General features: G+C 40.3%; 2 protein-coding genes across 4 annotated transcripts; one reads left to right on the forward strand and one right to left on the reverse strand.

The window, feature by feature from the left end:
* Nucleotides 1-416: 416 nt before the first annotated feature.
* On the forward strand, nucleotides 417-1,690 carry si:dkey-246e1.3. The gene is made up of 3 exons (XM_046407940.1): nucleotides 417-570; nucleotides 698-794; nucleotides 910-1,690. Exons 1-3 carry the CDS (start codon nucleotides 465-467, stop codon nucleotides 1,238-1,240), a joined length of 534 nt encoding a protein of 177 aa, XP_046263896.1. The 5' UTR covers nucleotides 417-464; the 3' UTR covers nucleotides 1,241-1,690.
* A 684-nt stretch (nucleotides 1,691-2,374) lies between these two features.
* Nucleotides 2,375-12,744, reverse strand: xpnpep1 (X-prolyl aminopeptidase (aminopeptidase P) 1, soluble). 3 transcript variants are annotated; one of them, XM_046407963.1, is made up of 20 exons: nucleotides 12,587-12,744; nucleotides 11,322-11,440; nucleotides 10,886-10,949; nucleotides 10,419-10,523; nucleotides 10,208-10,300; nucleotides 8,749-8,892; nucleotides 8,454-8,549; nucleotides 7,740-7,821; nucleotides 6,986-7,196; nucleotides 6,282-6,371; nucleotides 6,122-6,172; nucleotides 5,807-5,865; nucleotides 5,291-5,368; nucleotides 5,118-5,189; nucleotides 4,882-4,942; nucleotides 4,629-4,698; nucleotides 3,874-4,047; nucleotides 3,273-3,349; nucleotides 3,020-3,118; nucleotides 2,375-2,649 (listed from the first exon to the last, which is right to left on the reverse strand). In XM_046407963.1, the coding sequence occupies exons 2-20, from the start codon at nucleotides 11,436-11,438 to the stop codon at nucleotides 2,530-2,532; spliced, it is 1,863 nt and encodes a 620-aa protein (XP_046263919.1). In that variant the 5' UTR covers nucleotides 11,439-11,440; nucleotides 12,587-12,744; the 3' UTR covers nucleotides 2,375-2,529. The 3 variants fall into 3 exon arrangements, with proteins under 3 accessions (XP_046263919.1, XP_046263928.1, XP_046263909.1); XM_046407972.1 differs by lacking the exon at nucleotides 12,587-12,744 and adding an exon at nucleotides 12,446-12,580; XM_046407953.1 differs by lacking the exon at nucleotides 12,587-12,744 and adding an exon at nucleotides 11,702-11,965.
* Nucleotides 12,745-13,000: the final 256 nt, after the last annotated feature.

Consider the following 13,000-nt stretch of genomic DNA (forward strand, 5'->3'; position numbering starts at 1 on the left):
AAATGTATGTGTATTAATCGGTTGCATGGATGCACCTGACATCAGAGGATTTATATTTCTTTCAAGAATAACAAGCTGAAAACTCATGAGACCACCTTATTTCAAATTAACTATAATTAAGTCTCTCTTTGCTTCCCCAGAAACATTTTGTGTGGTGGTCTTTTGCAAGATAAAAGCAGGCAAACTCTGGTTTTGGGTCATCACTCACAGCTTATTACAAACAGTATGAAAGGGCCAACATCTCCCTCCCCTCAGCGTCCCCCTGAAAATGCTGAACAGAATAATGAGCAGTAAACACGGGGAGTAAAGGAGCGGAGGGAGAAGGCGGTGAGGTGGTGACAAAAGAGGGGGTGTCTCCACAGCGACTGAGTCACATGGTCCCAGGTTTCTATTGAAACACACTGAGAAGAGGCTTGAAAGCTCAGTAGTCTTTAGTGCATGTTTTGCAAACCAATGGCAGCAACATGAGTGGAGCCCAACAGGACAGAGCAATGACGGCAGACAGCCTCCCTCTGAACGGGACAGCAGCTTTGGGACTACATGACCAAGAGATTAACTCAGCTCTGCTCGGTCTGTTGTACTCTTTTCTATCAGTTACACTGATGTAATTTCACAGTACTGCCACCATAGAGTGGGACTGGAAGATTGACGTGTTAGTGTTTTTCTTAGTGAAACTGTTTTTTTTTCTTCCACCCAGAGTTCAAAGTGTTTAACATTGTCGTCACTGCCTTGGCCTTGTGTATCCTCACCATCACCGGCCTGTACTGCATCACTGTCTGCTACAACCGCAGAAGGTGACCAAATGAGAGAGAGAGAGTGTACTTGTAATCCTCCTACTGAATGTTTGTCTTTAAAGCTGCTGTAAATTCAAAATCATTACTGCAATTAGTGCCTCATCTTCTTCACCAGGCAGTCAAAGAGAGCTCACGTCTATGAGAGTGCAGTGACCCGAGGCGAGTCTCTGGACCCGGTGGCGGTCAAAGCGGTGAAGAGGTCGACCAGCTTCCTCAACCCTCTGGCCTTCTTCAGGAAATCAGAGGCAGCAAAGGACAACTCCAGGATCTATTACATCTACAGCAACCCGCTGCCTGTAGGACTGAAGGAGGAAGAGGAGCAGGGGGGCACCAGTGCCCAAGAGAAGCAAAGTGCACTGTCGCTGCCACTGTCGTTTCAGGAATACGCCGATGATCCAAAGAGTGGCGTCATCCTGGACCCGCCGATGTTTTACATGCAGCTTTAGATGGTGGTGAAGTGGGGAGGGAAGGCATCAAGGCTGAACACACACACCAGCATGTGAAAGGTCTGAAGTTTGACTCATGCAGGTATATCATTCAGAAGTTATCCTATCATGTAGAGGGCATTAATGGGGCAATTAAGTTCACTTATCAGGACTCAACATGTAAACAACTGTTGTATAACTTCCTTTAGCTCAAGTTTGAGAACATAACCGTAATGATGTCACTGTGAGGTCATCAGGATTATCTCAGCACAGGTTTGGAGACTACCTGGAGAGTCAGGTCTTGAGATGTTGAGTGTTTAGTTGCACTATGGGAAATGTGGAAACCTAATTACTTTCAAATTCACTGTTTTTGAGAATGCAAAAATTGTGGGTGCCTGCAAAAGGAGCCCAAGATTTGTATCTGATACTGGACCATATGACTGCATTGGATGCCACTTTAAAAAAACATACCTGACAGCACAGGCTTAGCCAATAAAAACTTTTTGACAACTGTTTTCCGTCTCTTCCGACTTTAAGGTATCCTGTGCTATCAAGCATTATTCTCATTTGTGGGCCTCATTTTTGTTTATGGAAGTGTCCACATTACTGCCACAGTTTCAGCTGCTCAACTGAAGCAACATGTCAAAAAAGCAGGCAAGAAAAAGACTACAAGCCAGTAAACATGGATGAACACAATGCAGAATTATAAACATATATATATATATATATCTTTTTTTTTTACACTTTGCGACACATATGTAAAGCTATAACGATATCCACAATCCATGTGGGTGAGAAATGTTGAACGCAAACAAAATAAGACACCTTTAATTTTAAAAGTGGAGGATTATTCTGCAAGTTATATGGAAGGCTAATAACAATAATAATAATAGACTACATATGCTTAACAGGGTCACAGTGGATTTCTTCTTCAAATATATGTTAGGATAGTCAAAACACTGTAAATACTGCTGTTTTATGCTCAATCTGTTTGATATTGGCTTTTTCACTTTCCATAGGACTACATTCCATAAGATCTACCACATTCAACCTTTCGGTTTATGCCCACACAAAACTTCACTGGACAACCTCAAAAATACCACTTCACTATTTAAAATAATTATAAATTATAATATAAAACATAACACAGCAAAGTTCTTTCTTGATTTTTTTAATGATCTTTAATAAAACTGCTGATACGATGTGCTTTACAAAAGAAGTGTGAGACACCGAGAAAGATGAGAAAAATAGAAACGATTATCACTGCAGAACAATCAGCAAAAAGGATCGGATTGCAAGAGAGTCGGCCCTCACATGACTGGCTCGGTCTCTCTGATCAGCCACTCCAGTGCGTCCTTCCTGCCCTGCCTCTCCAGTTCTGCTCCAACCACCACCCGGCACGTCCTGTGGTACTCGTTCACCCAGTCCCGCTGCGGGAAAAAGAATCGATCATAATCACGATAATCAGAATCAGAATTCCTTTTTTTATCCCCGAGGGGAAATGCTTTTAACAATACTGTGTTGTGTAGTGCAGAACTGAATAGGAATAGTGGAGAATATTATCAAACATTTAAATGCATAGATGTACATTTAAATATATAGACCAGGACTTTAATCACCTTCAGCTAAGTTTTTCCCAGTTCTTCTCCAACTCTTATTAAGTAGGCAACATTTGATGTGTGTTGTTGTGCTTGTCTATGTTTATCACATTACCAATTAAAGTCTTTTGAGATGAGTTTAAAATTTTGTTCCATTTCATTTTATAAAATATTCAACATAATCACACTGGATATTCCTTACCTCCTTCTGAGTGAGCAGCTCTGTGTTCATCATCTTGACTTGGATAGGAACCAGCGTGAGGGGCTCAAATGTCAGACTACCTCTGTTTCTGTAGTTGTACTAAAAACACACAAACACACACACACACACACAAAAGAAAACATAAAGTAGCAGAACAACCACAACATTAAACATGTGAGTGTAAATATCTAATACATTATATCTATATTTAAATTTCCATTAAGGCTGAATGGTTCTCAGTTTAAGGACCTACTTTGGGCTTGGCTGGTACGACGAGGACCACATTCTCAATACGAATGCCAAAAGAGCCATCTTCATAGTATCCAGGCTCTGGAAGAAAGGAAGAACAAGAAATTTTAGATGAAAAGTGTGAACATTATCATATAACATAAATTTCATTACCACATAACAAAATAATTAAGACTTCCTTAAGGATGTACAAAATGTATTTGTTTTAACTTGTTTTTAGCTTCTGAAAAGGCTGACAGTATTTTGTCTGTGCTGCCTTTGGGTGTCCATCTGTGTGCTTTTGGCTGTGAAATTAACTCCTCCGCTATGAAATAGAAACAGTCATTTGGCATTACAGGCAACATATCTGGCTATATGCTGTTACTTCTAAAGAGAGAATATACAAACAGTGTGTGTAATGCATTTTGTTAAAAGCTCTGGCTCTGGTTTTGATTGCCTTTAGTCACTAGGTATGAGGGAACCAGCCAACACTTCCACTACCACATAAACTAATTTATTAAAAATTTACAGTATGAATTAAAATGCTAAAAGACATTTATGAGTCTTGTTACAGTAACATGAAATGGCTACATTAAAAATCCTCCCCTCCCTGCCCTCTGCTGTACCATCACTGACGATCATGCCGGCCTCCAGAGGTTCATCAGCGAAGGTCTTGTAGCTGATGCCACATGGTCCCTCGTGGACGTTGAGGAAGCAGCCCACGCCGTGGCCTGTACCGTGTAGGTAGTCGAGCCCTGAATCCCACAGAGCGGAACGAGCAAACGAATCCAGCAGGTGGCCTTGGGAGGGAATGGAGGGTTAGAGCTAGAAATCAAGCTTCAAGTAATTCACTAAAGAGCCATCGGTTGCCATCATATTTCAATGGCATAAACATATTTAAGCATATGATTTTTCCCCAAATGTGGAATGGAACGTGTTTGTCTCTGTGTTAGCACTATTATCCGAAATGCTCTCCTGCCTTCTATCCAGTGCATGCTGGACAAATGTTTGAATAAGTAAACTTTTGTTCCTTGTGTGATGAAATAGAGGATGATGAAGATTTACTCTCTCTCCCCCAATCAGATGTAATATCTTACAAATCACTCCTCAGATTTTACAACAGATTGAACTTGCTGTATCTTGATCATGTTTCTACTGTTATCTAACTGATTGGCCTTAAGAGAACGATTTGAAAGGTTTATAAAGTTAATGAGAGCACGCTGTGTCTCCAGTCATTCCCTGAGTGTTACACAGCAGATTTTGGACTGCACAGGATCAGTTACTTATTTGCCATAAGGATGACTGCATTATTCCTAAACAACAACAAGTATACACTAGTTGCAGTGTAAGATAAATCTTGTGTCAGAGTAGAGGTCAACACCTTTGGTTCCATTGGGGAAAACAGCAGCACTAACAGCTATGTGTCCCTTCAGCACATAGGTAAAGCATTCCTAGAGGAAAAAGAGAGAGCAAACAATAAAATAAAACAAAACAAAACAAAATCAGGGTGGGGATAAATTCATTCCATGTATAATGACACTGTAGTGACTCTTAGTTGAAAATAAGAATAATCCAAATGAGATTTGACTTATTCTGACAGTGAAGAAGGAGCGCTAGCAAATATACAAGTTTACCTTCTCAAAAGCAGATGGTGTCCCAAAATGCATGGTGCGTGTGACATCTGTGGTCCCATCACTGCCAAAGACAGCATATGCAGAGGTAATGCACCAAAATGTAAAATAATGGTCCTACTTGGTCTGTGCTGTTGGTATTAACAGACGTGAGGGTGATGAATGTCTGACTTGAGACATTACAAGTCATGCCAGTACCAGACATGAATGGTTAGCCTAAGGTAAAGTATTTTGCTTACACATATTGAGCTCCAGAGTCGATCAGGTAAACTTCGTTCATGGTGAGGGTTCTGTTGGTTTCAGGCAGAGGTCTTAAGGGAAAAGAAAGAAAGTAAGTCATTAGTAGAAAGGTTAGTCTAAACCTAAGACCACAGTTACACAAACGTAAGATCTGTTTCAACAGCCAGCTCACCTGTAATGAATGATTGCTCCGTTTGGACCAACGCTGGAAATTGTGGGGAAACTGAGGCCAACAAAATCTTTCTGCTGACTGAAAAACACACAGTATTCTTAAGAAAGGGAACATTCTCACACAAGAATGCACACATTTTTGTACATGTGAACGTTATCGCGTAATGAGGGAAAATAATATTGTATGAGAGCTTCTTTTATGTAAAAAAAAAGAAAGAAAAAAAAAGGGGAGCACAGTGTGATCATGAAACATTTTGAAACTGAAGAGTCTGTTCATTTTAAATGTTTGTTAGTGACATTCTTCTGCACTTGAATGTCCAGCAGAGGGGGGTGTAACACCAGCATAGTGACTGATAGTGATAGTGATCACAGCATAGTGATCACGACACAATCAAAACAGCATCTTTCAGTTTTTCAAGCATACAAGCTGACGTGAAGTAGAACTGGATGAGCTGCTCAATGCAATGAGGAAACCCATTCTGATCTTTAAAACATCCATGGGAAAAAAAAACCACACCTGCGTAATTCTTCGGCCTTATCAGCAGCAGAGATCTCAGTCACGTTGCCTTTTGGAATCTATAAAGCAATAACATCCAGTAATGCAGAATTAAACAACACAGACAAGCAGTTTCCAGTAACCATTTCAGATTGCTTTCTGGAAATACGTTGAAAAACATTCCAATTTCAGGCATCAAAATTATTAAAAAAATAAAACACTTTGACAGTCCTGTTACATTTTCTACTGGGAACCCAGTGAATACAGAAAGAGGACATTTGTTCTTTTATCCTATAGATCTAAAACTGTATTATTTTAGACAAATAATAAAAATACCTCCTTTTCCAACCAAGAAAAGAGTTCACACAGGGCAACTGCATCCTTGATCTGTTGGGGAATAATACAGGAGATATTAAACATTTTCTGTGAGGGAAATCAGTTTATGAAGATGTTATGAAGTCAATAATTAAGAGATGAACACTTCTGGTTTTCTTACATGGGCCATTTTCATGCCTTGTATCTCAGTGGCGTTCTTCACAGCCTTGGCGAGGCACAGTGGAGTGTAGGGAATTGGAGTCCTGTGGCCCTGAAATAAATCAGCAGGAAACAGTTTAAAAAAGCAGCTAATCTAAAAGGAATAAAATCAGATGTGTTTAATTTTCTATATTAAAAAAATATTTTGAGAAATATTGCCCAAACAAAACTGCTGAAACTGTCAAAGTCAAGAAAATGAATGCTTATCACCAAAATGCCTGACAAGTGGTTCAGTAAAATGACTGAAAGGAAAAGTCTGGGTTCAACTGAAGAACAAAACACAACAGAATACGTCTGTTGAAGGGACACACAAGAGACAGTTTTATTTTAAAATAGTTTTATGTAAAAAGGACCGAAGGATTCCTGCTATTTTAATGCTGTGCTTAGTAATAACCCTGCCTCTGACACATCTGAGAATTTCTGTTTCTGTCCTGCAAGCAGCAAAACAGCAATGTAGTTTGTTGGTGAGGACAGGCACAAATTGAGCCAACTGCAGAAAACTATTTCAAAATGTGCCATTTAAAACATATAAGGATACAGACAATCTGATCTGAGAGTAGCCCAATTCACGAGCCAGGATAACATGATCGAGACAAAGTGCAGCTACTTTTATGTCCTCTGCTGTGATCACCGGAGACGACAAACTGTCTTGAAGTGCTCTCTCACCTTAGGGATGACCTGTGTGAGAGCACAGCTGGCCTTGTCACAGATCCACACTTTGTCCTTGGGGCCGAGTGCGGCGCAGATGGCCTGGAGCTCAGTGTAGACCGACTCGTATGGGAACGTTTGGATGCTCAGCTCAGGCTTGCTGGGGGAGTCCAGCTGCAGATGGTCTCTCAGTGCAGGATCAGAGAGACGCTTTACGTCCACAAAAAGCCTGTGGAGAGGAAGGAAAACTTCGGTGAAGAAGTCATGAGTTTGTTTTTTTTAATTTTTTGTACCATTTTCCATTTTAAAGTTAAGATTCTTGATTTGTTGCAGAGCTTCTCCTTACTGTGACCTTTATGCACCAAAACACAGAGCAAATTCCTTGTATGTGAAAACTTACCCGTACTTTGGTGGTGTTTGCAAGTTTTGATTAATTAGATTTTAAAAGGTTATGGTGCGAAATACAAAGAAATTTATCTGGTGGTGATGGGCTTAATCAGCATTGGGTGAACTCATTTGAGAAGGGCTTGAATATTATGCTTTGTAAAAAAATAAAGGTTTATGGTTTGAATATTTTTTGCATTGTTGCATTCCTACTTACTGGACTATGTGCAGGTCTATACATGTCTGTATACTGACTACATTTTGAGGAGATTATAACTGTTAACCACCATTTATTCCTGTAGCCTTTCGTATCAATCACTAGCATTAAGATAATTAACTAAAGACCAATCTAACCAGTAAGTTGCTGCATTGTGTTACATCCCATTACCTTATTGTGTTCATCCCCACGATGGCATACGCAAAGAAAACTGGGTTGTACTCGATGTCTGCACCACGGAGGTTAAAAAGCCCTGAGTAAAAGGAAATAACAGAACAATACGTTTTATTAAAATTTACCAAACTGAGGAATTAAATTGTTTCATCCTCTGCTTTAATATCTTTCATATTTTGGGCCATCCACACTAATACTGATTCAAATCCATCTCAAATATTGCACGTGTCAACTGAAGCCTCAACACAATCTGTTTGGTGTTAAATATCACTGTTATTATTGAACTACCATTCACTGCTGGCAACGCTAGAGTCAATCCCCTTTAATTAACCACCCACTGAAACCCTCTCATCTGAATGCTTGCTGATGACAATCAGAATCAGCATTACTCCAATTAACACAAGCTCTCAGACCAAACAATCAGAAACAAGAGCTCATTAGGCACAATGAACAAGGTGCTCCAACAGGCATTTAGAGGGACACCCGTGCATCCTTGGGTCCTCGGGTCCTTGGATCGTGATCACCTATCAAAAGGGTCTTATGTAACCAGAGTGACGCTGCATATGGCTGTTGCTTGTTTGGAAAGTAACAGAACTTAATTCACTTAAGTATAATCATGAAGTTCCTGGTATATTAAAACATTACTGGTTTTAATCGCCTTTCTGGAAAAGGTTAATAAACCAGTTTGTATTTCCGAAAAATTAAACTCACATGCAATCTCATCCAACGCGGTGGCAACAAAGCAGGTGATTTTTCGCTCTGTCATCTTGGCTCGCAGTGCTGTAATCTTGTCTTGCCAGGAAATACCTAAAGGGAGACAGCATTACATGTCAACATGACATTTGATTTATGTTCCTCAAAAACCTGAATATCAAGTTACAGTGAATTTGAAAGCAAAATACAAGGAAGATAAAACTAAAAGGATTAAACATAATCCAAATTAAGGTCAGTATTTCTGCTCATAATAAATAGTAACTGTAATGATGTTAATCCACTTTGCACTGACCAGTGTAGTCCAGCCCTAAGGTGCGGAGCTGTGTGCTGGGTCTTTCTGGACGGTCGGTCCAAATGGCATCAATCAGGTTATCCTGCACTGCCACCAGAGAGTGGCCTGCACCAGTCAGAGCTTTGGACATGTTCTTCCACTGATCTGAAACATGGCATTGGAAGATCATATTAAGGTGCACAAAAAGTGTTAAAAATAACACAATGTTTTATTAACAACATGATAAGAAGCCTCAACAAGAAACAAATAAAGTAAGATTCATCACAGCGTGGGTGCCCCTGGACAGAAATTATGGAACCAATTCATAGTACCCTAAGCTGCAGTTAGTTTCTGGTGTTTATAGTCTGCAAACCACAGAGGAGGACGAGAAGTCGTGGCACTCAGGCCACCGTTTATCACTTCTTACATTAAAAGAAGCCAAGGAAAAGCATCGCAAAGATCATTAACCTCCTGACAGGACTGCTTTCCAACGAACTTTTACTGCTGGTCTGACTGGTATGACTGACTCTGTGTGTGTGTGTGTGTGTATAAGCCTATTCTCTGACATTTGCCATTGCACAGGCCGTATACCAAGAGGTTTTTTTTTTCTTTCTCAAAATAAGGATAGACTGTCGTTTTCATTTTGAACTAGTGAACCAGAAATTTGTTGTTTCTTGTCTATTTTTTCATGTTCCTAAACACAGTAGAATGAACACTTAAAACCCATTTTTTGATAGGTTTATTATTATGATTTTGGTTGCGTTGTCTATTTGCTATAAAAATGTATTTTATCTTAAGGTTATATGAACAGACTGTGTGTGACTTAACAACCTTTTTCAGGGTATCACCTAAAAAGTGAAGGATAAAAGTGAAGGATTCAAACCGAATCAACAAACTCATAAAAAGGCTGAGTCGGTTGTGGGGACCAGACTGGCTTCACTGGAGGAGGTGGTGAGAGACAGAATGCTGGGAAAGATCAGAACAATAATGAACAATGTCTCTCACCCCCTTTACAGCACTCTGGATAGCCTGAGGAGCAGCCACAGCCAAAGAGAACTGCAGCCCAGATGCGTAAGGGAGCGCTACAGCAAGTCCTTTCTGCCTGAGGCTATCAGACTTTACAACACACATGTAGCCTGCAGATCTGTTCATCTTAATTGACCTAATTTCTACTGAGTGACATAAGTGTGTGTCAAGGAGACTTTTATCTGTCTATTTCTATCTATTATTTTGCTTTTTATTTCAAACTAATTTCCTGTCCTCGAGGATCAATAAAGGTTAATTGAATTGAATTGAACCTCGTTGTATAAAATAAAATAATAGTTACACACAAAAGCAATCACAGTATCTACTCTGTGTATCAAGTATAGTACTCAGTATATGGATATTTTGTTGTACATTGTAATTTGAACCTCTGAAATGTAAGGTTTTTGCTGTGTTCTGAGAAGAGCACGTAAAGTCGTTCCATTGCACAACCCACCAGCAGCAATGATCCAAGGATCTACTCCCACTTTGGAGTTCTCAGGCAGGATGCTGATCAGCCAGTCCTCCTGAGAGGGTGTCTCCTTCAGCCCTAGATATTCAAAAGAGAGGTCATACCTGTGTTGAGTATAAACTCTGAATTGCTGGAATGACTTTACTGGAGTGAAAATCTTCCACTAAATATTCAAAAACACCAAGCGAGACATTACCCATCTTCATAAGCGTCCAGTTGTTGTCCATCTGCTGACTGGCCTGGAGGAAATATCGCCCGTCAGTCCACATTGCAGCATGCTGCTCCGTGATGATGGCTGTGCCTGCATGTCACAACAAGCAAAGAAGATTTGTATGCAAGAAAATTGAAACTTGAATGGTGATACATTGGTGTATCATCGTATGTCTGTAACTCGGCTGATGTGTCAGTTGTGCTTGTACAGTGAAATGCTGGGTCAAAAGCTGTTCGGTCAGTTCTGAGAAGTATACTGTATGCGCCTCTGAGATTACAGCAGTGAACAAACTGTCCCCTTTCATTCATGCCAGGATCTGGGTGGTTTACCCTCAAAGGTTTATCTATCACATTGTTCTCTCTTTTTCCATAGTGGAAATGAGATCTTGTCTTCTATTTTACCCAGCTAAGATTTAAACTCTGGATGACTTGTGTGCACACTGACTAAGATACCTGCGGAGCCGTTAAATCCGCAGATATATTCACGTCTGCAGTCACACGGTGCAATGTATTCACTCTGAAAGACACGGGGAAGAGAGAGAGAGAGAGACAGAGAGATCAACTTCATTAACAATCAGTGTGAAGTGGTCATCAACTAGTCAGACATTTTAAATACCACCTTTGCTGCTCTTCTCACATCACGTCTTGTACATGAAGAGGGAAAAAAGAGGAGCAGCAGGCAGAGTACTACAATTAATGGCGAAGGTCACACGAAATGATCAGTAGCGAATCAGGACACACACAAAATATAATAAGCAAGAATGGCACCTGCACCGCTGTCAGCTTGTGCATGTGTGTCTAATTTATGTTTAGAGGAGACTTTAGAAAACATTTCTAAATGTTAAATATATCTTAAATATATATATGCTATGGGTGTGATCTTACTTACCTGGTGTGCATCTCCAGATGGGACAATGTAAGCCTGTATGGGTTCAGAGAAATATTTACAACTCCTCATGGCCTGGCGAAGCTGCCTGAGCAGCTCTCCTGTGATCTTTGGAGACATGTCTGAGTGGATAAAGGACATGACGCACAAATTAAAAACATAAAACTGAAGTCATAATTCTTGATCCCACAGCTTTTCAAAACAGAGCTACAACGCCGTTCATATGTCAAATGAGGTGTGTAAAGACAAAAGCCGCTGGGATTTACGATGTGAAAAAATCTGCTCAGTCTTGGAAACCATTAATTTCAAACAATTACCCATTGATCATGGAGACATTTCCTCACCAATCATACTGAAACCCACACTGATTATCCATAAATTACCTGAGTGTTGGGAAGCCATGTTGACTCAAAGCTGAACAGTGACTAACTATTGCCTGCCTGACTATGATCCTGGTGTCACAGTCCACACCTGGATCTTTAACCTGCTGTTACATGCTGATTAAGCAACTGTCACCGAAGTTAAATATTAAAAGAGAATAGACTAAATGAAAGGTGCTGGCGGATCTGTGACCTACTTCCACTACAAAAATCTAAAACAGCAAAGGCCAGAGGACACTGGATAGTAATGGAATCACTATGACTATCCACGTCCACTGCATGCCGGCATAGCTCGGTGTAAAAAGCTGCCACGAATCAACCACTCACGTTGCAGGATCCTTCATCGAGGAGTTCTCCTATTGGCCACACACTCCGCATGCGATTGTTGTTTACAAGTTGGCATTAGTTGAATCAGACGCATTTAATAACCTACTCGCTAGCCAAATGGCTGTAATAAAATTAAAGTGTAACTTGTTATATTGTAATCAAATACTCTTCAAAACCGACACCTTGATTTGTAGTGGAAGGGTTATTTTTATTGGCACATCGGCCACCAACACAATAACTAATTCATTCAGCGTGCAGCATTTGATTTTAGTAACGTTAGAGGGTGTGGTAGCATGCCGGGTAAGATAACTGTAAAGTTGCTAGCTAATTTTCCCAATTTCACAATTTTTGGTAAACGTTTTTCTCTTGGCTCTGACTACGGACTATACGCAACAAAAACACAGGCGTGGGATGACTAACCGTTTCCGTCATTTGAAAACAGTCCACATCCCTCCGTACTCGCTCTGTGCCACCGGGAGACGCGGCATTAGCTCCCCCATACCGCCGCTAGCTAACTTTAAAGTTCCCCCACATGCAGCCAGTGAAATGCTGAATACACACCCGATGGTTTCGCCTTGGAAATGTGGTTCTGGGATTAAAAAATGAAGCGCTCCTTTACCAGCTCGGACCTTGTGTTAATTTACAAGACAGGAGGCTGCCATTTCGTTGTTGACGTTTGTGGTCACGTGACTGCAGTATCCTCCAGTACACGCGGAGGGACCCAGGCTCGCCTCTTTTACTGCGATATCCATACAATAAACAATACAACAATAGTGCATAGGAATATCGTTACGTTACGATGAATGCATAGTTATGAATAGGCAAAAATTTTAATGTTACTTTATTAGGAAGTGGTACTAAAATTGTATATGCACGGAGGCATATAAAATTTATTCATTTTTGTGCTGAGATAGACTGTTTGGGTTTGCAACAAAGAAAGAATAAAAGATTAGTGACACAAGGCATACAAACATT

The sequence above is a fragment of the Scatophagus argus genome, chromosome 2, assembly GCF_020382885.2.
Source record: "Scatophagus argus isolate fScaArg1 chromosome 2, fScaArg1.pri, whole genome shotgun sequence".
Classification (NCBI taxonomy): domain Eukaryota; kingdom Metazoa; phylum Chordata; class Actinopteri; family Scatophagidae; genus Scatophagus; species Scatophagus argus.